The sequence below is a fragment of the Mytilus galloprovincialis genome, chromosome 14, assembly GCF_965363235.1.
Source record: "Mytilus galloprovincialis chromosome 14, xbMytGall1.hap1.1, whole genome shotgun sequence".
NCBI lineage: Eukaryota > Metazoa > Mollusca > Bivalvia > Mytilida > Mytilidae > Mytilus > Mytilus galloprovincialis.
In genome coordinates, this window is record NC_134851.1 from 57151632 (window position 1) to 57176200 (window position 24569).

At 32.5% G+C, this 24569-nt stretch overlaps 1 protein-coding gene and 2 long non-coding RNA genes across 3 annotated transcripts in view; all 3 read left to right on the top strand.

Moving 5' to 3' along the window:
- The window catches only part of LOC143059798 (uncharacterized), a 71545-nt gene that overhangs the window by 26752 nt on the left and 20224 nt on the right, over window positions 1–24569 (top strand). The window lies entirely within an intron of this gene.
- Window positions 11676–17883, top strand: LOC143058365 (uncharacterized). The gene is made up of 2 exons (XR_012973026.1): window positions 11676–11762; window positions 16031–17883. It is a non-coding gene; the product is annotated as an uncharacterized LOC143058365 (long non-coding RNA).
- On the top strand, window positions 21262–22688 carry LOC143059312 (uncharacterized). The gene is made up of 3 exons (XM_076232792.1): window positions 21262–21832; window positions 22034–22052; window positions 22423–22688. The coding sequence occupies exons 1-3, from the start codon at window positions 21387–21389 to the stop codon at window positions 22669–22671; spliced, it is 714 nt and encodes a 237-aa protein (XP_076088907.1). The 5' UTR covers window positions 21262–21386; the 3' UTR covers window positions 22672–22688.

Below are 24569 nucleotides of genomic sequence, written 5' to 3' on the forward strand. Positions count from 1 at the left end.
TGAAAATTTTTCTCTGAATATTCAGGGTAAATAAAGGCAACAGTAGTATACCGGTGTTCAAAAGTCATAAATCGATTGAGAAAAAACAAATCCGGGTTACAAACCAAACAGAAAAACATATCAAATATAAGAGATAAACAAAGGACCAACAAAAAACCCCAAAATGCAACAAAAAACAAACGACAACACATATAGAAACGAACGTTTGATAACAACAGATACCAAATGAGTTCCATATTGAATAGTAAGGTTTCCCCACCAAATTTTAGTTTCAACATTTACCATATCATCAGTCAGTTATGATTTGGTAAAGTATCAAAACGATTGTCATAAACTGGTAACTTTCAATTATTCCATTCTTAAAATTTTTGTTCCTGTAATGTATTCAAATAAAATTTGCTGTAAGCATTAAAAAAATATAGTCTTAAACATTTTTTTTTAACTTTTGATTTTTTTCATTTCCAACAATTACAACATGTACATGACATACATACAATATAATACATATAAGATATATACAATGTCATTATTATAAATATATCTTAATTGGAAATATTTTACATTTTTTATTGGAAAGATAAAGAAAAAAAAAAGAAAAACATAAAAATCAATAAATAAATAAAAACTGAAAATCTTTTCCAGTTCAGATTCTGTTCAACTAAAACGTCAACCCACTTAAGCTGTCCAGTAGGAATAACATTATTTCTTGTCAGTAAAGAATACATAACTTTTGATCCTTTACATGTTTTAAAAATACTTGCAGATATGATGGTATAAAAGGTAAAAATCATTTGAAGATACTGTAGTGAATGATTTTAATAGTCTTAAACATGAACAGGTGTGGAAATTATAGTTTGAAAACAACAGTTTTTTTTTTCTATTTTTAAAATGTAACCCATGGTAAGCCAAGTTAATGTCTGCATTTATTTTCTTGATCGGCATACAGGTGGTTCGCTTATGTATTTGTTTATTTGTTCAGTTTCATGTGTGGGCCCAACTTTGTTGGTCCAAAGTATTTATTACTAAATGTTTCAATTAAGATAAATATCGTGTGTGATTTGAAATAGCAATGAATGTTTTCGACTTTCTTATTTCTTATTGTGTTCTAATAAATACAATTTGACCATAATATATGTAACACAACTGATATCGATAAACTATAATTGTCTTAAAGTACACAGGATAATTAGTTCGTATCTTAATCCATCGATACACACGGTCGATATAAAAAAAATAAATTGAATAGGGCAAAAAATCTAACTCTGACTTCAATTGTCCAAAATTCGAAAATAAATTGAAAAAAACTACACTTGCATTTCATCATTTACGGGAGATATCATAATGAATGTAAGACAACATCGTAAGGAATAACGCATAGACATGCAGAATAATTCAGGCAGTCTGCATTACATTCTGGAATAGGTACAAGTGTCTTACGATATACATTCAAATGCTACAAGATCTCTAGCGTCGACAAGGCAAAAGTGTCCTGCTACGCATGAACCATCCATCAATTTTTAACACAATCATAATGATGATTTGTAGCGGTTAACATCAACGTACAGTAATCGTTAGGGAAATTTATAGTGATAGCAATCACATGTTGAGTTTTTCATTATTTGAATAAATGCTTTGAAAGATCCGTTGAACAACGTACTATCATATTTATTTTCCCTTTTCTGACATAAGTCTAATTAGTGTGATGGAACAATCACAAAATCTTCTCAAATATGACGGAACTATAAACAACTGTAATGCTAGTGGAAGGTTTTGCTAGATATAAAATCAGATATAACCAAATGTTTTCATCGGATAATTTCTGTACCAAGTCAGGAATATGACAGTAATTTTTCACTTGTTTCATTTATTGATATCGTTTGATTTTGTCAATTTTTATGAACTTCGCTGAATCTTTTGTTTAGAATGAAATTCAAAACAGTGTAGCTGTGGTCATTGATTGACACATTAAATTTATCCATTGACTGGGACAATTTAGGTAAACGTTTGTATGTAACGACCACTGCTCACTATGTACTTTTTAAAGACCAAAGGTTCTCAACACCTAAATAAAGTAATTAGAAAAAATGACCAGAAATAACACGATGTTTTGATTTATATTTGAATTTTTTGAATTATTTTATAATTAAAGGCGTTATGAAACCTTTGGTGACCCCACAGTTCAAATGTCTATCGTATGTAAGTCGTGAACAGTGGTCTTTACAGACAAACGTTCACGTAAATTGTCCCAGTCAATGGATGAATTTAATGTGTCAATCAATGGCCACAGGAAAATTCAAATCGGTAAGGAAATTACCAAATGGCAAATTCATAATTTTCAAACACATCAAACAAATGAACAATAGTTTTGAACTAATCATACAACTGTCCTTCTTTTATCTTTTAAAGCTTTGGAATCTCAAACATTTTGGCATCGATCATTACTAAAGATAAACTCATCATATATACCAGGATTGAAATTTCGTATAAACGCCAGACGCGCTTAGAAATTCATAGTAGAAATGGTCATCTGGTGCGGAAAAATGGGTACCGGTATGATTATATCATCACAAATTATTCTTTATATTTCAAGCTAGATGTAGTTTGTATCTGCGATGTTTTGTTGTAGCTACTGGTAACCAAGTGACACCTACCTGCAAAAGGTATGATATATATATAAATAAGGAGATGATTATCAATGAGACAAAATTTCACCATAGTTCAAATGAAAATAATCATAGGCAGCCGACTGTGCGAGGACTCTTCAATTAGCCAATCAAGGTAATTAAATCCCCATAAGTAAGTAAGCAACCCTTAGGCCTTCTACAAAGAGAAACAATCCAAATGTACTGTCTGCTATAAAATGTTCGTATGTTACTTCGGTTATTCAGGAAAGTTATATATATATACTAAATAAATAAATGATTTGGAAAATACATTGAAGGTATAAAAAGTCATGAGAAGTCCGAATGCAATAAGGTTCTATCCGGGCACTCTGGTTCTAAACCTTGGTTGCATCTGGGTTTTTGGTTCTGAACCTTGGTTCTTTCCGGGTTCATTGGTTCGAAACCATGGTTACTGGTTCAACATCCGGGTTTTTTGGTTATAGAACCCAACTTCTTGGTTCCATCTGGGTTCTATTCTAGATCATTCTAATGTTCCCGTTGAACTTGGAGAAGATAACCGCAAGTATCCGAATACAAAGATAAAGTTGGTCAAAGACGCTCAAATTGTTTTATAACATTAAACATTTTAGCATCGACGGTTAAGGAAGCTGTAAGGTATTTATCTTCTCATTTTAATTATTTTGATTAAGAAGCTAGATAAGAATAAAGCATCGTATAGATTTTAAAAATAAACCGAAATATACAGTATATCGCCCATCGTTTTATTTAATTCAATCGTTCTGTTTTCATTTATTTTCCTTTACTCATCCGTTATTTCCGTTAATATTTGTAGAAGTTTTAAAACCACCAAATTAGGGCATGTCGTTCAATTGGCCAACAATATGTGCATCTAGCCACTTGACCAGTTGACGACATATATTTTTGATATCACATTTATTTTCAAGTTCGACTGAATTTTATTTAATTGGCTTTGTTATAATGTTATATTTGATAGAAATACATGTGAAGTATATGTAACAAATCGTTTTGTTCAAAACAGGAAGTTAAAAGAAATTTAAGTTTGTAAGCTTTAATTAGTTGAAAAATAAGCTATAACATATTACAAAAATGTGTATGCACAATAAATTTTGTAAAATTTGATACTTCTTGTGAAGGTAATGCATATAATCATTCGGCCCAAAATAAAGAAATCAAAATTAAGATTAAATATTTTTATAATAAAATGTTGTGTGTGTGTGTTAATGACAGTGCTAGTGGAATGAATATCACCAGCGAAATAGTCAGAACTTCTATGTTGGTGCCATAGTGGAGGGACATAAAGTGTTACCCTAGTCCGTCCGTCCCGAACGTCCCGAAAAATGGGTTCCGTTCTTCTAATTTTAGTTTGCCTCAACCAAATACTACAAAACCTATACACAATATAAAAAAGAAGATGTGGCATAAGTGCCAATGAGTCTCTACTGGAGACCAAATGACACAGAAATTAACAACTTTAGGTTACCATACGACCTTCAACAATGAGCAAATCCATAGTGCAAAGTCAGCTATAAAATGCATCAAAATGACAATGTAAAACAATTCAAATGAGAAAAAAAACTGACTAATTCATGTACAAAAAATGAACGAAAAACAAAAATGTAACACATAAACAAATGACAACCACTGAATTACAGGCTCCGGACTTCCGACAGGTGAGGCACATACATACCGAATAAGCGGGGTCAAATATGTTAGCGGGATCCCAACCATTACCCTAACATGGGACAATGCATGCTTATTACCACACAACACAAAATTCAATTTGAAATTCGGAAGTATCACTTTTACCGTTCATGATCATGAGTTATCATGTCCCTTTTAAAACATAGAAAATACTGAATTTTTCGTTTCCGCTCTCTTAAATAAGTTTGACTCAATCAAATGTTAGAAATCTTATACCCTATGCTTATTACCCCATAACACAAATCTATCAAGTTCGATATTGGGTTGCGTCACGGTTCATGAGTTATTAGATTTATAAGAAGATGTGGTACGAGTTCAAATAATACAAATGTCAACACGGAACCTTAAGATAGGGAAAATTCTAAATCTGTTGTTTCCGTTCTTTAACTTTAGTTTGCCTCAACCAAATGCTTTGAAACTTATAGAAAATGCTTATGGTCACAAAACGGTCACAATTACGTGAATCCTGCATCTATATGTTGAAGTTTACTGATGTTTTTTTTTCAAAAGCAGGGGCATTAGTGGTCCATTGACATATTCTACATTTATTTCAGTAAACAGCTGATTTATTTCCATTGAATTCTACTTCTTATAGAATTAACTTGCAATTTTTTCAGGATCTCGGTGCAGTTTGGTGATAGATAGTGATATTTCAAGTTACATGTGACCAGCATAACAAAGTGTTTCACTAGATTGACCTCTCTGTCTAAGTGCACTTTAAAGGTTCTTTGCACAGAGTTAAGTTTATTGATATGCGTATACCTTCTGTGTGAAATTTTATGATGTAAAAACAGACTATCCATATCTACATGTCCATAAAATAAAATCTAAGGTAAAATGGTTGAAACATTTTGTATTATCTATCACAACTGGCAGCACATGGTGCTACTGAAGCAGTAAATGTTCTCTCTAATTTTTCATGGAAATTAAAGGATTTAGTTTTCATTTGAACAAAACATTCTTAAAAATTGAGAATGGAAATGTTGAATGTGTAAAAGAGACAATACATGACAAAAGAACAGAAAGCAGTCGAAGGCCACCAATGGGTCTTCAACAAAGTGAGAAAATCCCTCGCCCAGAGGCGGGCTTTAGATGGCCCCTAAACAAAATGTGTACTAGTTCAAACTCCAAAACATAAAACTGAACTTGCAATTAAAAACATACAAGATTAACAAAAACCAGAGACTCCTGACTTGACGTCAAAGTAATCATACCAAGAGACACACCCAATATGCATAGGTCAAGAGTCAAAAAGTCATAGTCTGGTCAAGAGTTCCTTTTCAAAAATACACAAAGCAGATTTTGAGGAAAGGGTCATCGTGGTACACAAAACTAACAAATATATATAGATAAAGATGTGGTATGAGTGTCAATCAGACAATTCTCCATTTAATTCAAACAAAATATACAAGTTGTACATTGTGGGCAAAGGTCAAGCTCACATGAAGTTTCTCATGCCCCTAGACTCACCATCTTAAGTTATGACAATACATCAACATGCCACATATTCAGAAGCAAGGTCAATTGAAAATTATAATTTGAGGTCAAGGTAATATACACACTGTATCGTGTTGACACAACCAACGAGCATAGGTCAATAGTCAAAAAGTCATAGTCTGGTCAAGAGTTCCATGTCAAAAATACACACAGCAGGCCTGGCTGCACGAAAGTTTATCATGGTACACGTAACAATGTCGTATGTCATGATGCACTACACATGCCAAATACAGAAAACCTAGGTTAGAGAAAGAAACACAAGACATATATCTTAACTAAATGGAACGGTAGGTACTTGTATAGCAGGTCACTACAATTGCATTCAAAATAGAACATAAACTCTCGCAACACTGCAAAGTTAAAACCGTAATTGAGAACCGAGTCGTGCAGTTATGTCAAAAAATTAAAACTGTAAGATTAGACATTAAAACACTAAAAACTAGGGTTTACCATTTATTTCTAACCTAACTATGTGATAGTACTATGTTAAATTGATGGAAACACATGATTAAGTCATGACATTGAACATTTGCACTAGTACGACCAGAACAATACGAGACAGAGTTGTAAACAAATGAAAGTAATGATACATACGAATTTTTAATCCCAATGCACAAATTAAGAACCGTAGTTTTCATTTAATTTATTTATCTAAAATGTACGCTTGCGTTAAACAATGGAAATTAACACTGTATATTTATAAAAACGATTAATCTTGTAAATAAATAAATAAGTAAAACACAAATTAAAAGAAAAACTTGCAGACCTCGGTTTTTTAAGACTATAACCTGTACAGAGAAAATTCTCTTCTTTGAAAGTCACTGAAACGATACGGTTCTGCATTTCTTTTTGCAATTTTTCTTTGAGTACTCGAAAATGGAATATTAGAATGCATGTACGGACGAGCAGTGAAATCGGTACATTAAAAAAAATGTTGCCGAAGTTGCAAACAACAGCTCTGAACAGAAAATCTTATAAAAGGACAACGGTAGTTTGCAAAGTTTTGTATGACTGGTGGGATAAGTAAAGTTAGTATTTATAAAGATTTATAGTTGAATAGGTGTCCATACTAATTCCAACATTCACAATATTTATAACTAGCCCACGTTTAAAGTTACCCAAATAGTTTTCCATATTTATCAATCAGACGTTATCCCACCCCACATTAAAGTTCAACATTTGTACTATGCTACATTTATTCAGATGGACAAGATGTTTAAGAGTATTTGACAGATTATAATAAATGTCATTAATTGTTTAATTTGTTTTCTTATGATAGATTTATATATCTTTGGGAAGCTTTGATTTCGAAAAATAACTTTCGTAATATTGTTTCTTAAATATATATTTTCACAGATGACGTCCTAAACATTAAACTGGTTTTGCTTGTGAAGTGCATTTATACACGAAACTCCCATTGTTCTATTTTTGGAGAAATAAAGTCGCTTTAAAATAATACGATTATAGTATACTGATATACGCACCATTTCATTGTGGAATAAATGATAACAACTGTCATTGAAATTAAAAGAATATGCTCTTGACCCTTACGACTTGCCTTTGTACTTCTTGAATACTTGAAAATGGAATATTAGCAGCTATGTACAGACGAGAAACACCAATAAATCGCTGAAATTTTAAATCAGCATGGATTAAATTATTAACAGTGAGCTAGCGAGAATGTTTGTTCATAAAAGCTAATTTATACACTGCAACAAAAACCAACGTTTTTGAAAAGATATGATTATATTTATAAATTAACTGTTTACCACATTTTGAATTTTTTGAAATACTAAAGCTTTTCTACCTCAGGCATATTTTACCTTGGCTGTATTTGGTAAAACTTTTAGGAATTTTGGTCCTCAATGCTCTTCAACTTCGTTCTTTATTTGGCCTTTTAAACTTATATCAACAATACTGTGTAAAACTACCTTACCTATTTGTGTGTCATGCATCAATGACCATCGCAAATGCAACGTCTCTACTGTTGAGAATATCACCAACAATGACAAGACCTCTACATTTTCTAGATCTGGAATCCAGGCTGGACGACTTATTGCAAAACATCGATAAAATGATAAAAAATAGAAAAGCTAATTATTCTGACATTCAAAAAATTAAAACGCAACATGTTAAAAACATTTCACAAATAAGAGTTGAGATAAACAGACATTTAGATGCTCTATAAAAACAAGTTCAAAGAGATCTTGAAGAGAAGGAGGTTCAATGTAAGGAGGATATTCAGAAAGTATTATTGACAATCAAAGACAAGGAAGTTATTATAAGTCAATATCATTCCAAATTCAAAAACATCAAACAATATGCATCTTATCTTCAAACATTTCTTGGAATAGGAGAAATTGAGGAGAAAGTTAACGAATATTAAGCATATTTGCAGTCGTTGGTAGAGGCAAAAGGTTTCGAGCAGTTTGATCTTGTATTCAAAATAGACACAGATGTGCAAAGTATTTTGAACGCACCAAAGCATTTTGGATCAACTGAAATCAAAATCGGACAAAACAACTTCGAGTTTAACCGAGTGAAATATAAGCAAGCACAGTTGTGGGTAGTAGGGACGAAACAAACGATAAACGATGTGAAGTTAATTCTACAGAAAAAGATAAAAACATACGGCGGCACAGTTAAGTTTTTTTTGTGTTTCAGAAGTAGGCGAATTTCTATTTATTGATAACTGGAGTAAAACAATGCTTCATGTCATATCGTCTGATGGCACATTAAAGTTCAACATGTCGCTTGATCCTTGTGATGTGTTTGATATAGTCTGTATCGATAAGAATACTGTCGGTATTACAACTGGACAGTCGTTAAAGAAGACCAGTGTTTATATTATAGACCTTGAAAAACGAATTAAAATAGAATATCAATCCCTCCTAGGTCGCTCATACGGAACCACACGTGATCAATACCCGCTTTTTGTTTGTGTTGCCGCAATAGGTATATTCCAAATAAACATTGTGGATCATACCTCACACCTGATTAATCGTTAATTATCACTTAATTCTTACGTATCTGTTTTTGGCGACAAAATTTACTACACTAACTGCAATGATTACAGTGTAGTGTGTTGTGATCGCAATGGATCACATGTTTGGATATTTAAAAATTAATCGGTTTTGAAACGTCCGAGAGGCATCACTGTAGATAATGACGGTCACGTGTTTGTTGTTGGGTATGCGTCGTCGAATGTAATAATTATTTCGAACGATGGGAAACATCTTAAGGAAATCTTGACCAGACGGGATGGTCTTCGTCGTCCATCTGCCATTGTCTTTGATAAACAGACAAGGGAACTTCTTGTTGGAAACTTTCACTACAATGTTGATTATTAAAAGTTATTGAAATAAGAACAACAGACACAACTTCCGGTTCATTTTTAAATTTTAAATCTAACAATTTAATACTTTAAATTAATTTCAAATAATTTTTCAAGTAACTTTAAATATAAGTATTGATGTCTCCTATGTTTACAATTTGTTCAATATGCAAAATCATATGAGAAAAAAAGATACCACGTGAATATTTGCTAGACATATATTACCTGACCTTATCCTTATTTTCTTATAAAGTGGAATAAAGTCATCATAGATACCATGATTGAAATTTAGTATTTAAGCGACACGCTTTTCGGATACACAATACTATCTGTGATGCCCGAACAATTTTTTTAAAACATATCGCACTAACTACTGGTATCTGTCTTCGTTGTTCTTATCGATTTTAGGTTTTTCGCAGGTTGGAACATTTCATGAAGAAAAAAATCTACACACAAATACAAATGTCTTTTTCATGGTATAAAATTACGCTTTAAATATCACTATAAATTATAAGTATACATGTTTACTTGACAAAACATCAACGGAACTGTGAAGCTTCTAAAACAATGACGCTGATTATATTTAAAAAGTATAATCACAAAAATATTGGAAAATAAAAAAGAAAAGTCCCTAATCAAGTGACAAAATCAAAAGCTCAAATACATCAAACGAACGGATAATGACTGTCATATTCTCAACTTGGTACAAGCATTTTCCTATGTAGAAAAAGCTGGATTTAACACTTGTATGACAGTGAAAGACAAAAAGTAAAACGACAAAAATACTGAACTCTGCCGAAAATTCAAAACCGAAAGTCCATAATCAAATGTCAAAATCAAAAATTAAAACACATCAAACGAATGGACAACAACTGTCATATTTCAGACTTGGTACAGGCATTTTCAAATGAAGGACGATACCAAAAAGTTTAGGCGAACGATATCAAAGGGAAATTCATAAATCAAAATTAAACTGACAACTCAACGGTTAAAGCGAACGAACAGATACACAAGAATATACATATACTTTGTATGTTTAAGTGAACACTAAGTACTGAGTAAAACGACCCGACAAAATATCTGCGGTGATCTCAAGAAGAGAAAGCAGATCCTGCATCATATACGGCACCCATCGTGTTGATCATGTTAGTACAAATCCTTGGCAAACTAGAAATGAAATATTAAAGAAAACCGTAGAAAAAAATTATGTGTATTAGACACACGAAGACTCAGTTTGTCTTTGTTGATACATTAGAGTTAATTGTTATCAACATAAATCAGCCACAATCGATAACCTTAAATGAAAGCATTTTGTCCAAAATTGGGATTACCATTAATTTTTTTCTATAGATATGCAATAAGAGAGCAAAGTCACTGCGAACAGATACATACTATTATTTATCAACTGTTATCAAATCATAATCAAATAGTACATTAGACAAATGTTAGTATATGACTTATATTTGTTGACATAGAATATATCAATCGGCAATGTTTGATCAATGATAAATAATTTCTGTCTACTTCATTTTGTCCCAATTTACGACAATCTTTTTGTTATATTCATTAGACATGAATATAAAACATTTTTAACATAGTTTTATTGCCCCTAAACAGTAAATTTTCTATTGATCTATTCAAAAATTGTCAAGTAACCTTGGTCCAAACTCCCTTAGGCAATTTCGACCTTTGGTGGATTTTGGGTATTCCATTTGGAATGCCGTTAGTCATAAGGATTCTATGATGTTTGAGTCTTGATAATTTTTATAATTTTCAATTTAAGCGTTGCTGCTGACGGTATATTAAAAAAAAGTGCGTTAGGCTCAGAAGCTATTGCGTCTTACTTTTATCACATAAGTGTATGCATTTAACCCACCATTTTCTTCATCAGAGAATACCTGTACCGAGTCAGTAATACGACCGTTGGTAATTATTCATTTGATGTGTTTGAGCTTTTGATTTTGTCTTTTGATAAGCCACTTTCCTTTTTTCAGGGTTCAGTTTTTTTTGTGATTTTACTTTTTAGTACACTCAGTTCCAATTACTCTGCAAGAATCATTTCCCTATGAAATATTCACTTTTTCGTTTCTGCATTAATTTTTCAACTAGTTGTTTATTACTAGTACGCAAGAAAGAAAAAAATTATATGAGATATTCACTTTTATGTTTCTGTACTAAATTTCAGTTTGTTGTTGGATACAAGTACGTGAAATGAATAATTAAAAAGTTTGCCTTACGTGGAATAGATTTTTTACATTTACATTTTTCTCCTAAAGCTGCCTTCAAAACAATTTTGTACGAAAATCCGATAGACGTACCAGGGTAGTTTGTATACTTATGTTGTATATGACTGGCGGGATATGTATGATATCTATAACTATCAATGAATGATTGGGCTTCCATGTTTATACGACTAACGCATGTTTAAGATTACCCAAATTGTTTACACATTTATTTATCAGCCGTTTTCCCACCCCACATTAAAGTTCAATTTTTGTTATATACTTAATCGATTCAAATGGATAAGACGTTTTTGACCAATTGAAATATCTATACATACAAAGGGAACTATTACCTTATGAACGGTACGTCCTTTTTATAGTTTTGCTTTTACTGCAATCGCATTTCTATAGCTTTTAAAAAATTGCAAATCTTGTTCAAATCTCGATTGTTACTTTAATTTTTTTGTTTCTTTTCGAAATATTTTCATCAATCAAATTTAATAGCGTTGACGTCATAACTTAACCCTGGTTGGAAATGTGTGCGTATTGGTAGAGTATACCCCAAATACACTTTGTACGTACAAATAAGGACGCTTATAAATATTAAAAATAAAGTGTCCTGAGTTGCTACGGTAATGCTCTTTTTAATTAATAAAGAGGTATTTTGGGCAAAATACATTACTTTGCAGATGGTAAGATTTTTATTGACATTATCATCAGTAATTGGTTTCCCTATAATACATTGCTGATATATGTTATAGAAAAAAAAGTAATTCATTCATTTGCCACTTATGAGATACATCGAGTGAGTGTCGGTCGTTATTTTTTAAGGACACTTTTAATTTGAGTTAATTTTTTTTAATCTACAAACTTATATATATATCATGCTGTCTCTTTCTTTGACTTATAATGCAATCTTCACAATGATCTCCTTGCAATATTGTTAAAATTTGTTTGTATTACAATATTACTGCCCTGAATATAAAGATGATTGAAAAAGCTGCAACATGTACTGATAAAGATCTGCGCTTCCATGCCAAGACATTCGAACTCAAATGTTTACCGATGTTTAAATCTTCTAAATTTGATAAATCTTTGATTCACACAGAGGTTGACAGACTCGTTTGAACTCTTAACGGAACCGGTGCCTTGACAGTGTAAGCTTTTCTTACTATGCATGCATCATCATGATCACCTGACATGTGATTTCACAATCTGAAAATACGACACAACTGGCTAAATTACTAATCAGACAACACTACTGGTATCTCATATATATTGCTAGTGAGTTGAGATACGGACACATAGTGTCTGGCTCATAGTTGGGCATTAATTATGTTTTCCTAAATCACCCGTAGAAGCTAGATATTATCATTATATTGGGCCAAACGACGACGTTTTAAATCTGTGTGAATTAAAAATACACTTGACTAGAATGAACTCTATTAACATTCGAAGCATTTAAATGTAAATCAAAGTAAGTTGAAAAGTTGCCAAAATACCTATATAGTAATTCACTCACTAAATGTAATGTCATATACTTTTTTAATACTGTTTTACGAACAACTATTACTCGAGCAAAACATTTGAACTTTATTATGAGTTTTATCCCGCAATTGGTAGTCTTATCATACATATACAAATCAACAGATATCACTAGACTGTATCTGTATACTACACAGATATCGCTTTAAAAGCTCCGCCCACTACCGGACTACGTTATTGTATTGAGGAGTGTTGTATAAACATGTGTGACCTCATAATGTGCATTACAGACGTATTACTTGACCTTATGCAATAAGCTAACAAAAGATTGATTTACGTTCAGTTTGTTTTTAAGCATTATTTTAGAGCAATAAGAATAAAATCCATTTTCTGCTAACAAACAAACCAAAACAGCAGGATCAAATCCATTTTTTACAACGCTAATCATCAGTTTAAATGTAACATGTGTATATGTGTAGCACCAAATCAACTATGGAATAATGTCCATTTCAGCATGATAAGTGAATGTCAAAGGAGTAGGGGCAATAAGGCCCTTATTTGGCCCAAAAATTACTGCAAATTTAAAAGTTATCATACATTTTATTAAATTACTGTAAACTTGACTAAGGTATAATGTAATAAGAAAAACAAAACAAACTTGACATCGAACAAGTTACCATGTCAACAAATCAAGACTTAATTTGCATATTTTGTTAAATGTCGTGATTTTCCTTGTTTTTTCATCAAACAAAACAACTTTATATTTGGTGAGATTATTCCAATAGTTATAATAAAGCTTCTGTTAAATTATTTTGTTGTTTCTCGGCTGCGCAGGATGTTTCCACAACGGAAATAAAGATGGAAAACTGCATAAATTCTGTATTTTTCATCGTTTTTGTGAAAATAGTACACATTATAACGTAATTGTGACGTCATCAGATAAAAACCTTTATGTTTTTCTTTTATATTTCTTGACCCTATGAATTTCTAAACAGTATGTGCCAATTTGAAATAGTTATCAAACATTTTATTTTTTTGGGCCAAAACTAGGCCTTAATGCCCTTACTCCTTTAGTACAAAATTCTGAAGCGTAGGACAACTCATACACTTTTGTTTCAAATTGGGCAACGTTTTGTTATTTATTTTTGCTGTTGCAATTAGTCGACCTGCTAAAGCTATCAATACACTTGTTTGTCAGTCTCGTACAAATACAGCTAATATTCAAAGACACTAAACAGTTACACTGTTAAGCCAGTTGATAATACTTTGAACGACATACGACAAAATTATTTTACTCGCGTAACGGTATTAACCATATGTGGATTCTTAAAAATTCTAACGAACTTCTGCACAATTTTAAATTTCGGTCTATTTCTGAAATTATTTCTAATATACCACCATTCCCAATGTGAAATAATAATTGTTTTGAATAAACACGGAACGCCAGTATTTCTTCCAATGTAACGTTTACAATTATCTGACGTCAGACACGCGAAGCAATAAATGTTTTTTTTTAATTTGATAGATGTTTTTGTGCTTTTTAGTGAATGTTAGTTTTGAGATTGTATCACAATGATGACTGCTGTACCCATATTTTGACTTTTATTTATTTTGTCTGTTTTGTACGAAAGCCTAAAAGGGACACCAATTTTTTTTTTATCTCGTAAATAGTTATCAAATGTACTAGGATTATAATTTAGTACGTCAGACGCACGTTTCGTCTACATAAGACTCATCAGTGACGCTCATATCAAGCTAAACAAAAACAAAGTTGAAAGCATTAGGATCCAAAATTCCAAAAAGTTGGACCAAATACGGCTAAGGTAATAAATGCCTGGGATAAGAAAAGTTTTGTAAACAGGAAATTTATAAAAATGACCACATTGTTGATATTCATGTCAATACCGAAGTGTTAACTACAGGGCTGGTGATACCCTCGGGGACGAAACGTCCATCAGCAGTGGCATCGACCCAGTGGTTTAAATAGTTATCAAAGGTACCAGGATTATAATTTAGTACGCCAGACGCGCGTTTCGTCTACATAAGACTCATTAGTGACGCTCATATCAAAACATTTATAAAGCCAAACAAGTACAAAGTTGAAGAGCATTTAGGATCCAAAATTAAAAAAGGTTGGGCAAAATCCAGCTAAGGTTATCTATGCCTGGGATAGGAAAATCCTTAGTTTTTCGAAAAATCCAAAGTTTTTTAAACAGGAAATTTATAAAAATGACCACATTATTGATATTCATGTCAACACCGAAGTTTTGACTACTGGGCTGGTGATACTCTCGGGGACGAAACTTCCACCAGCAGTGGCATCGACCCAGTGATGTAAATAGGTATCAAAGGTACCAGGATTATAATTTTGTACGCAAGACGCGCGTTTTCTACATCAGACTCATCAGTGACGCTCATATCAAAATATTTATAAAGCCAAACAAGTACAAAGTTGAAGAGCATTTAGGATCCAAAATTCCCAAAAAGAAGGGTCAAATACGGCTAAGGTAATCTATGCCTTGGATAAAAAAAATCCTTAGTTTTTCGAAAAATCCAAGTTTTGGAAACAGGAAATTTATAAAAATGACCACATTACGAGATAATTATCGCGTAGTACGAGCTAAGAAGTTTTTGTAACTCTTAATTACGAGATAGTTATCGCGTAATTACAATAAAACTATCGCGATATCACGAGATTTTATTTTTTTTTATCTCGTAACACGCAATAATTTTTCGTAATTACGCGATAGTTTTTCTCGTAATGACGAGATATTAATCTCGAAATTAAGAAATAAATATTTTTGGTGTGTGTCCCTCATAGGCTTTCGTAGTTTTGTGAACGTATCGTTGTTAATATAACGGAATTTGATTCGCATATAAGTGAGAGATTTAGTGCTATAATACCAGGTTCAATCTACCATTTTCTACATTTGAAAATGCCTGTACCAGGTCAGGAATATGACAGTTGTTGTCATTTGATGCGTATTGTCATTTGATTAGAGAATATTCCTCGGAGTTCAGTATTTTTGTGATCTTTATTTTTTATTATCTTTATATATTAAGCAAAAACGATAGCCTCATATAAATATAAGTTAAGCTTTATAGAGATATTAGATACTAACTAACATCTTTTAAATTTGTTTTAGGAATCAAAATGGCCTCTATAATCAATATATGTGGCATATGTTCACTTCGACAGATTACAAAAACATCTTTCCACTGGTGTCCTGAGTGTGAAGAAGCCATTTGCGATGAGTGCAAAGAGCATCATAAATTACTGAAAGCGACCAGAAGTCACAAACCCATTGCCATTTCCAGTTATAAGTCACTTCCGTCGGTCATAACTGACATTCATCATTCATGTATCTATCACAATGAACAGTATCAACAATACTGCGTTGAACATGCCTTGCCTATTTGTTTTAAATGCATAAATGAGCATCGGAAATGCAACGTCACTACTCTTGAAAATGTCACTGTAAATGTTAAGAACTCCGGGCAATTTCTAGATTTAGAATCAAGGCTGGAAGACTTATTGCTTAACATCGATATAATGAAAAAAGACAGAAAAGCTAATGTGACTGGCATTGAAAATTTGAAAACGCGGCAAGTTGCAGAAATTAAAAAGAAAAGACTTGAACTAAACAAACATTTAGACAATCTTGAAAGACAATTTATTAAAGATATTGAAGAAAAGGTATGTAAATGTAAGGAGGGTATCCAGAAAGTTGTATCGTCGATAAAAGAAAAAGAAACAGTTATTCATCACTGCCAGGTAAATTTCCAAAGCATAAAAAAATATGCATCCGATCTTCAAATATTTCTTGCAATGAGAGAAATTGAGTTGAAAGTTGACGAAAACGAAAAGTATCTGCACTGTTTGTCACAATCAAAAAGTTTTGAGCAACTTGATATTGTGTGTAAGAATGACACAGGTGTTCAAAGTATTTTCAAAAGTTTAAAATTGTTTGGCATAATTGAGATTAAAACTCGAACTAAAACTATTGATTTTATCAGAGCGAAGGATAAACAGGCACAGTTCCAAGTAGCAGGGGCGAAAAAGACGATAAACAATATGAAGTTAAATATGCAGAAGAAGATTCCAACTTACGGAGAAGAAGTAAGGGGTGGTTGTATGTCAAAAGAAGGGGACGCTTTGTTTACTGATTATTTTAATAAGAAATCGCTTAACGTTATCAAATCAGATGATACCCTGAGATATATCATGCCGCTTGATCCTAGTTATGGGTATGACATTACATTTATCGATGAGAAAACTGTCGCTATAACATCTGGTCATTTATCGATGAAGACCGGAATTGACATTATAAACATAAAGAACCGCAGTAAATTGAACTTCATCAGACTTCCTGATCGTACATATGGTATCACATATGATCATGGCTTTATATTTGTCTGTGTTTCAGAATGTGGTATATACAAAGTAAATACGTTGGATTATACCACAAGTCGCGTAATCAGTTGTTCTTTGCCGGCATATTCCTACGTATCTGTATCCACCGAAAAGATATACTACACTGACTATAAGGATGCCAGTGTAATTTGTTGTGATCATAATGGCTCACGTATTTGGGTTTTTAAAGATGATTCAGTTTTGAAAATACCGAGAGGCATCGCAGTAGATAATGATGGTAGCGTGTTTGTTATTGGACATGGATCGTCAAATGTAGTCATTATATCAAACGATGGAAAAAGTCACAAGGAAATCCTGAATAAAGAAGATGGTCTCCGAGAGCCATCTGCAATTTTCTTTGATAAACAGAAAAGGGAACTCCTTGTTGCAAATGATAAGCAAACTGCCTTTCTCTACAATATAACGTAAAAGTTATGATGCCAAACAAATAACATTTAATTGTACAGTGCCATGCTTTACACGAATCAGTTTAAATGATTTCAAATAATTAAAAAACCTATAAATCAAAATAAAAAACGAAATCTTGAATTGTCTGCAATTGAATTAAATTGTATAAACATTTAATACTGTTATAATTAATCAAAATTAGATTGATTGATATTGAAAACTTGAAGGAGATTTCCAAGATCACGTCTTATATATATATAAAAGTATTTGAAAAACGACAGAAGAATTGTGAACATTTGCCCACGTTAAAGGTAGAGCCATTTTCAAATTTATTTCATACGATAAACAGTAATCATTAACTATAGCTACCACTGATTGAAATGTTTTGAATTGACTTCGGCCTTTTTTGAATGATTAGGAAATCAAAAGTTGTTTTACCCCGCTTGATAAGCTGTCGTATTTGGTAAAACGCAAAATAACAAAAATACCAAACATAAATTCAAAATGAATGTGGCAAAATACATGCAGACTCTCTAAGATATTGCAACGCAACCCAAATGAATGTTAAAAAAAATCGCCAAATTCAACAAATATGTTGTCATTATGAAACTCCTGCATATTGATCACTTGTTTCTTGGTTATGCATATTTACCTGTTTTCTTCACCTTTAGCAAACAATATCGTATGGTATCCCAAAAGCAACACATTTATTACGTACGTACCATGTGTATATTGAAAAGCATTGTTGATTATACTTTATAGACGATTGTCCAATTTAATATACAAAAAAACCTGTTTCTTTTTTTATACTTTCTTATGTTATACAACTTTGTGTTTTATCTGGACCTTAGCCTGTTTTAATATGAGCATCTTTGATGATTCTTGTGTAGATGCATGGACTTTTGGCTCTACAAATTATAAGTCCGATATCTTTGATGAGTATTTGCAATCATCTGTTTGGTGACACCGACAGTGGACGTGTATCCTTGGTCTGTATGAGCAAAGTCGTCAGCATTGTTGAATGAAATATCATTGATTTGATAAATTTTTGTATTTACAATTTACCAAAAATTTGATTACTAGTACTCAATATTTATTAAATATTTTTTTACCACAATGAATACTCAATAGAAGCCGCATTTAGCACAGCTTTTCAAAATTTGTGGTTTCATTGCCTTTCAACTCCGTACTGAGTTTGTTCTTCTAGCTGTTTTGATTTGAACACCACAAGTCTTAGATATACGAAACGCGCTTCAGGTGCACCAATCCAATCTATAAGCATATGGCTCTTTTCGAAAAATATATGAAAAGGATAAATCATACTCTTAAGTCATAAACATTTCAGAGTAATTCATATGTTTGTTTAAAGAATAGCCGCGGTGATAATTTCTGAGGGGTAATTGCCTCATATTCTATATATTTATGTGGTATTTTTTATAGCCTACTGCTGGATCATTGCATGTTAACATGTATCGATAAGAATAAATTATACTTTTGCTGAGTCGTTATTACAACAAGACATTATGTATACGTTCCGTTATTTTAAAACTTATTCAATGTTATGACTTTCGGTTATTATTTTTATAACCCTCAATTAATCATGATTTTACAAAATCGCAAGAAAATAATATACACTAATCCTTCAAAGATATTCACGTGCTAAAAAAACCTCATTCTCAATATAAATTTAATCGCGATCAATCAAAATTCCCTTCCAGATTTTGCACTTTTTACAAATGGGGCAAATGAGGCAATGATGCTGCAGCCAGATTATTAAATACATATGCACGTGAATTACACAAATACTGCGGTGCAATGCCAGAAAATGAAAAACCTGATATTATCTGCTGACAATATTGTAAGGTCAACCGTAAACTGGGGAGTTTTTTTTAGCTTTCTCTTTCCTGTGACAAAGCATGAAAGACTCATTTATCTGGTTACTTTACTTGAAATAACCTAAGTGATGTATGTGTTTCGGACCATGTGAGTATTTGGACCATACGCATATGCGTTACTCATATGGTCCGATCAAACGCGTATGGTCCGAACGTACACATATGGTCGGACCGTATGAGTATAATACTCGTTTGGTTATTAACGGGCCGGACCGTATGAGTAGACCATATAGGTATTTATGGTTTGGGCAACTGTCCACAAGAGACGAAAATGACACAGATATCAACAACTATAGGTCCACGTACGGCCTCCAACCATGAGCAAAGCCCATACCACATAGTCAGCTATAAAAGGCCCCGATATGACAATGTAGAACAATTCAAACGAGAAAACTAACGGCCTTTTTTATATATATAAAAACAATGAACAAAAAACAAATATGTAACACATAAACAAACGACAACCACTGAATTACAGGCTCCTGACTTGGGACAGGCACATAAATAAATATTGTGGCGGGGTTAAACATGTTAGTGGGATCCAAAACCTCCCCATAATCTGGGACAGTGGTATAACAGTACAACATAAGAACGAACTAAAACAATCAGTTGAAAAAGGCCTCATCAGATGGACAAAAATACAAATGAACGTTGCCGGCTACTTGTACATCCCGACAACAAAAAGGCACTAGGAACAGATTGCATGTTAAGATTATAATTCGAGAAATAGTCTGCTTTAATGTTGAGGAAGTTATGCAGTACCCTTTTTTGTCATATCCATTATAAGTTTTTAGTGAGTCTTGTGTGTTGTTTTTTTTTAAGTTCATTCGTATGTTTTGGACTTTATGTGACGTCCAGCAAAACTTCTTTATTATGCGAAGTTTATTCTCATAACAGTTAAAAGAAGGTACAGTTTAAATATCGAGCACATGTTTTTAAATTTACTATACTTATATTGTATTTTAATCTTTCAGGTGAGAAAAGATTTATCCTTGTGTGATTTATTTAAAAGTACTTGGTGAGTGTTTATAAAATTTAAAATTATGGAAATACTAAGGCTTTTCTACCTCAGGCATAGATTACCTTACCTTACCTTACCGTATTTGGCAAAACTTTTAGAAATTTTGGTCCTCAATGCTCTTCAACTTCGTACTTTATTTGGCCGTTTTAACTTTTTTGGATTCGAGCGTCACATATGAGTCTTTAGTAGACGAAACGCGCGTCTGTCGTATATACAAAATTTAGTCCTGGGGCCTGGTTTTCGAAAGTATCATAAGATATGCCATAAGATATATCTTAGGACAAATTTTATGACCATCTTATGACTATCATATGATATGTCATAGGATGTAAATCAAAGCTGTCTTAAGATAGTCATGGCTATGATGCTCTTATGACTGTCACAAGTGGACATATTTACGTTATTTTAATATTATATAAAAAATGTTAAAAATAAATAAAGACTGAAAAATAAGTATGACAATAATAATTATTATCATTAATATTATTTATGAATATTTTCTTTTTAATTATATGTTTAAATCTCGTTTGTTTATATATATAATATATTAAAGATATCCAAGTTCATGTATCATTATATACAGATTCAATATTTTATTGAAGTCTCACCACTTGTATATTATTATACATGAGGTGTTATTTAATTGTGATTACTTTTAAGTATTTGTACATCGAATACTTGCTTATCGAAATACCCGTGCAAATACGTTACTAAACTACTATATAAAAGAAAATAAATAATTTAGATATTTATTATACGCAATCATGAGTAAGAAAAGAAGCCCAAATTTTACGACACAAGAGATACAGATTTTGACTGACGAAGTCGAGAAGAACAAGTCCTTACTATTCAGCCGACTCAGAAACACAGCAACCAACAGTGCCAAAAAGAGAGGATGGGAGGCTGTATGCTCAAAGATGAATGCAGTCAATGACACAGATCACCTACGAACAGTTAAAGAGATTCGAAAAAAGTGGACCTGTTACGTCAACAGTACAAAGAAGAAGCTAGCAGAAAATAAAAGAGAGTCACGGCGGACTGGTGGTGGCCCCCCTCCAAATGCAGTATCATCAGTAGAAGAAAAAGTAGCTGGGATAAACGGCAAAACTCCTATCAATGGAATTAAGGGCGGTATTGACACTTGTGTAGCTGCTTCATTTGAGGAAGAAGACTCTTGTGCTTCCGTTTCATCGCCTGAAAAGTCAAAAAGGTTGTCATCTTAAAGTTCCAGCATTTTGCAAGGTATGTACAGTTATTTTTTAAGGATAAACTACATGACAAATCGATCGATTGTTGATTGTGTAACATCCAGCGGCAAATATTTCAGACAAATTGAAGGCGAGAACCAATTTTTGTTGCTGTTTATTTATCAAACTTTAGGTTTTCTTCTTTAAAACTATTTATTGTTTAGACTTAGTAGACGGTATGAGGTTTGGTATTGTTGACGGCCTTATTTTGAGAATACTTACATCCATGTCATTTGAAATGTAATGGGTAGTTGTCTCATAGGCAATCAAATCGTGTACACTCGTTTTTGAAGGACTCTTGTGATCCATCAAAAATTATATCGTAAAAGGAAGGTAAATTGTACATAATAAAACAACTCATGGATCATGATGTCAAATTTAGATACAAAATTTGGGGTAAGGGAATAATGGCCTATCTCTTTTATTCATTATTTTTGTTATTTTGATACTATTATAGTTTAAAAAGTTCGTACTTAACTTGGACATACCAACAAAAAAAGTTCAGAAGGAAAATGAAACCTTGCACCTTATTGATATTGAAAATGAAAGGTAGAAAGTGGAGAGAGAACGGTTACAGATAGAAAGAAGTAGATACGATCTAGAAAAAGACAGATACAACTTAAAGATGCAGAAATTAGAGATAGAAAAGGAAAAACTGGAAATGGAAAAGGGCAGATATAATTTGGAATTGTCAAGGCAACAGTTACAAATAACAGAGCTATGCACAACACAACCAACCCTCTTTCAGATGACTAATCCGTGTGTGGCTATCAATCCGTCAGAAAGCAGCTGTGATTCTTAAGTTTTGATGAAGTGTGTTTGTATTTATATTTGTTATGTTATGAATGTATTCAATTTTGCATATCGTTGTATGATTTAGAAGGTATATCATTACCATTTACAGAATAAATTATTGATTATCGGTTGTTTTACATCAATGTCATTATTGAAGAAATTAAGTCGCATAATGATAACATGAAAGTTTAGATTTGTGTTTGCATCTCCATATACTACATGTACTACTAGAAACTATATTAAAATTCAAATATAGAAAACAAGCAATGGTATTTGGTGTAAGCTTTAAAAGCAATAGAAATATTGAAAAAAAAACAATATTACAGAAAATGTATTTTATTGGGAAAAGCGTCCATTTATAAGTCGTCTGCGTACAGTCGCACCATCGTTCAGATGACCAACGTACTGCTGCCTTGCTATATGTCCACGGTCACAGTGATTTTCATCTGGAGGTAGTGGAATGCCATGGTTAATGCCCATATTGTGGAGAACTGCTACACCAACGGTAATGTCACAGCTTTTTGTAGCTCCATACAAAAGTGTTCCAGCACTATTGTCAATGCATCTGAACCTCGATTTCAACAAACCAAAGCTCCTTTCCACAACACATCTTGCCCTCATATGTCCCCTATTATAGCGTTCCTCAGCTTCAGTACTGGCATTTAGCATAGGAGTCATCAACCATGGTCGTAATGGATAGCCACTATCCCCTAAAAGCCATCCAATGCCAATTTCTCTCGAATCAAATAGTTCATAAATGTTTGAATTGGTCAAAATAAAAGAGTCATGAGTGGCACCAGGGTATTTTGCGACAATGTTCAAAAACTTCATACTGGAGTCACAAACTGCTTGCACGTTAATTGAATGGTAGTTTTTTCTATTTACATAGAGATGTTCATCCTCTGCTGGAGATTTTATTCTGATGTGTGTGCCGTCAATGGCACCGTCAACATTTGGAAAGTTGTTCTTTTCATAGAAACCCCTCATTATGTTGTGCAGTCCAGCCTGGTCAGTTGGCATCTTTATATAATTCCTGCAAACCCTCTTTAAACATGAGGTAACATCACTTGTAATTTTAGATACGCTAGGCCAACAAAATGTCGGATGGAAAATTAGGTCAGTATCTGTTTTAAGTGTTACTATATCATTTTCTTTACAAAGTAAACATTGATACGATGTAAATGTATAAAAGATTCACACAGAAATCACAAATTACAACCGAGAAATGTTCATGAAACGGAAAATTCAATTTGTAAAATTCGCTAAGATGACCGTAAATCATTATCAAAATATTTTCAAGATGACCGTAACAGAATCAACGATTCATAACAAGTAACATATAACAAGGATGACCGTGATTGGCAAACAGATGACCGTAACTTGTAAAAGATGACCGTAACTTGTAAAAGATGAACGTAGTTTGTAAAGAATGACTGTAATTTATAAAGGAAGACCGTAATTTATAAAGGATGAACGTAACTTTTAAAGGATGACCCTCAATTCTAAGAATATTCGTATTTGTATTCATAGCTTTTTGTTGTGTTTGTCTTAATATGTGCTCGGTTAGCGGAAATAAACATGTTTCATCAATTTCTTTTTAACTATTTGCCGTATTTTGAGTTCATGATAATTATAGTAAATTGAATATTTCTCGTAAACAATGAAATATTTATCGATAACGACTTTAAAATGTTAGAGATACGACGAAACGTTGAAGAAACTAGAATGTGTCCCTAGTACACGCATGCCTCATCTACACTAATTTCTATATTAAGTGAACCGTTAAAATGGAGGAAAACCTGTAATTTGGCATTATGACGAACGGACGCACATACCAGAAAACATAATGCCCATAAATGAAGCATATTAAACATGAATCGAACATATGAATATCCGGTTATCGAG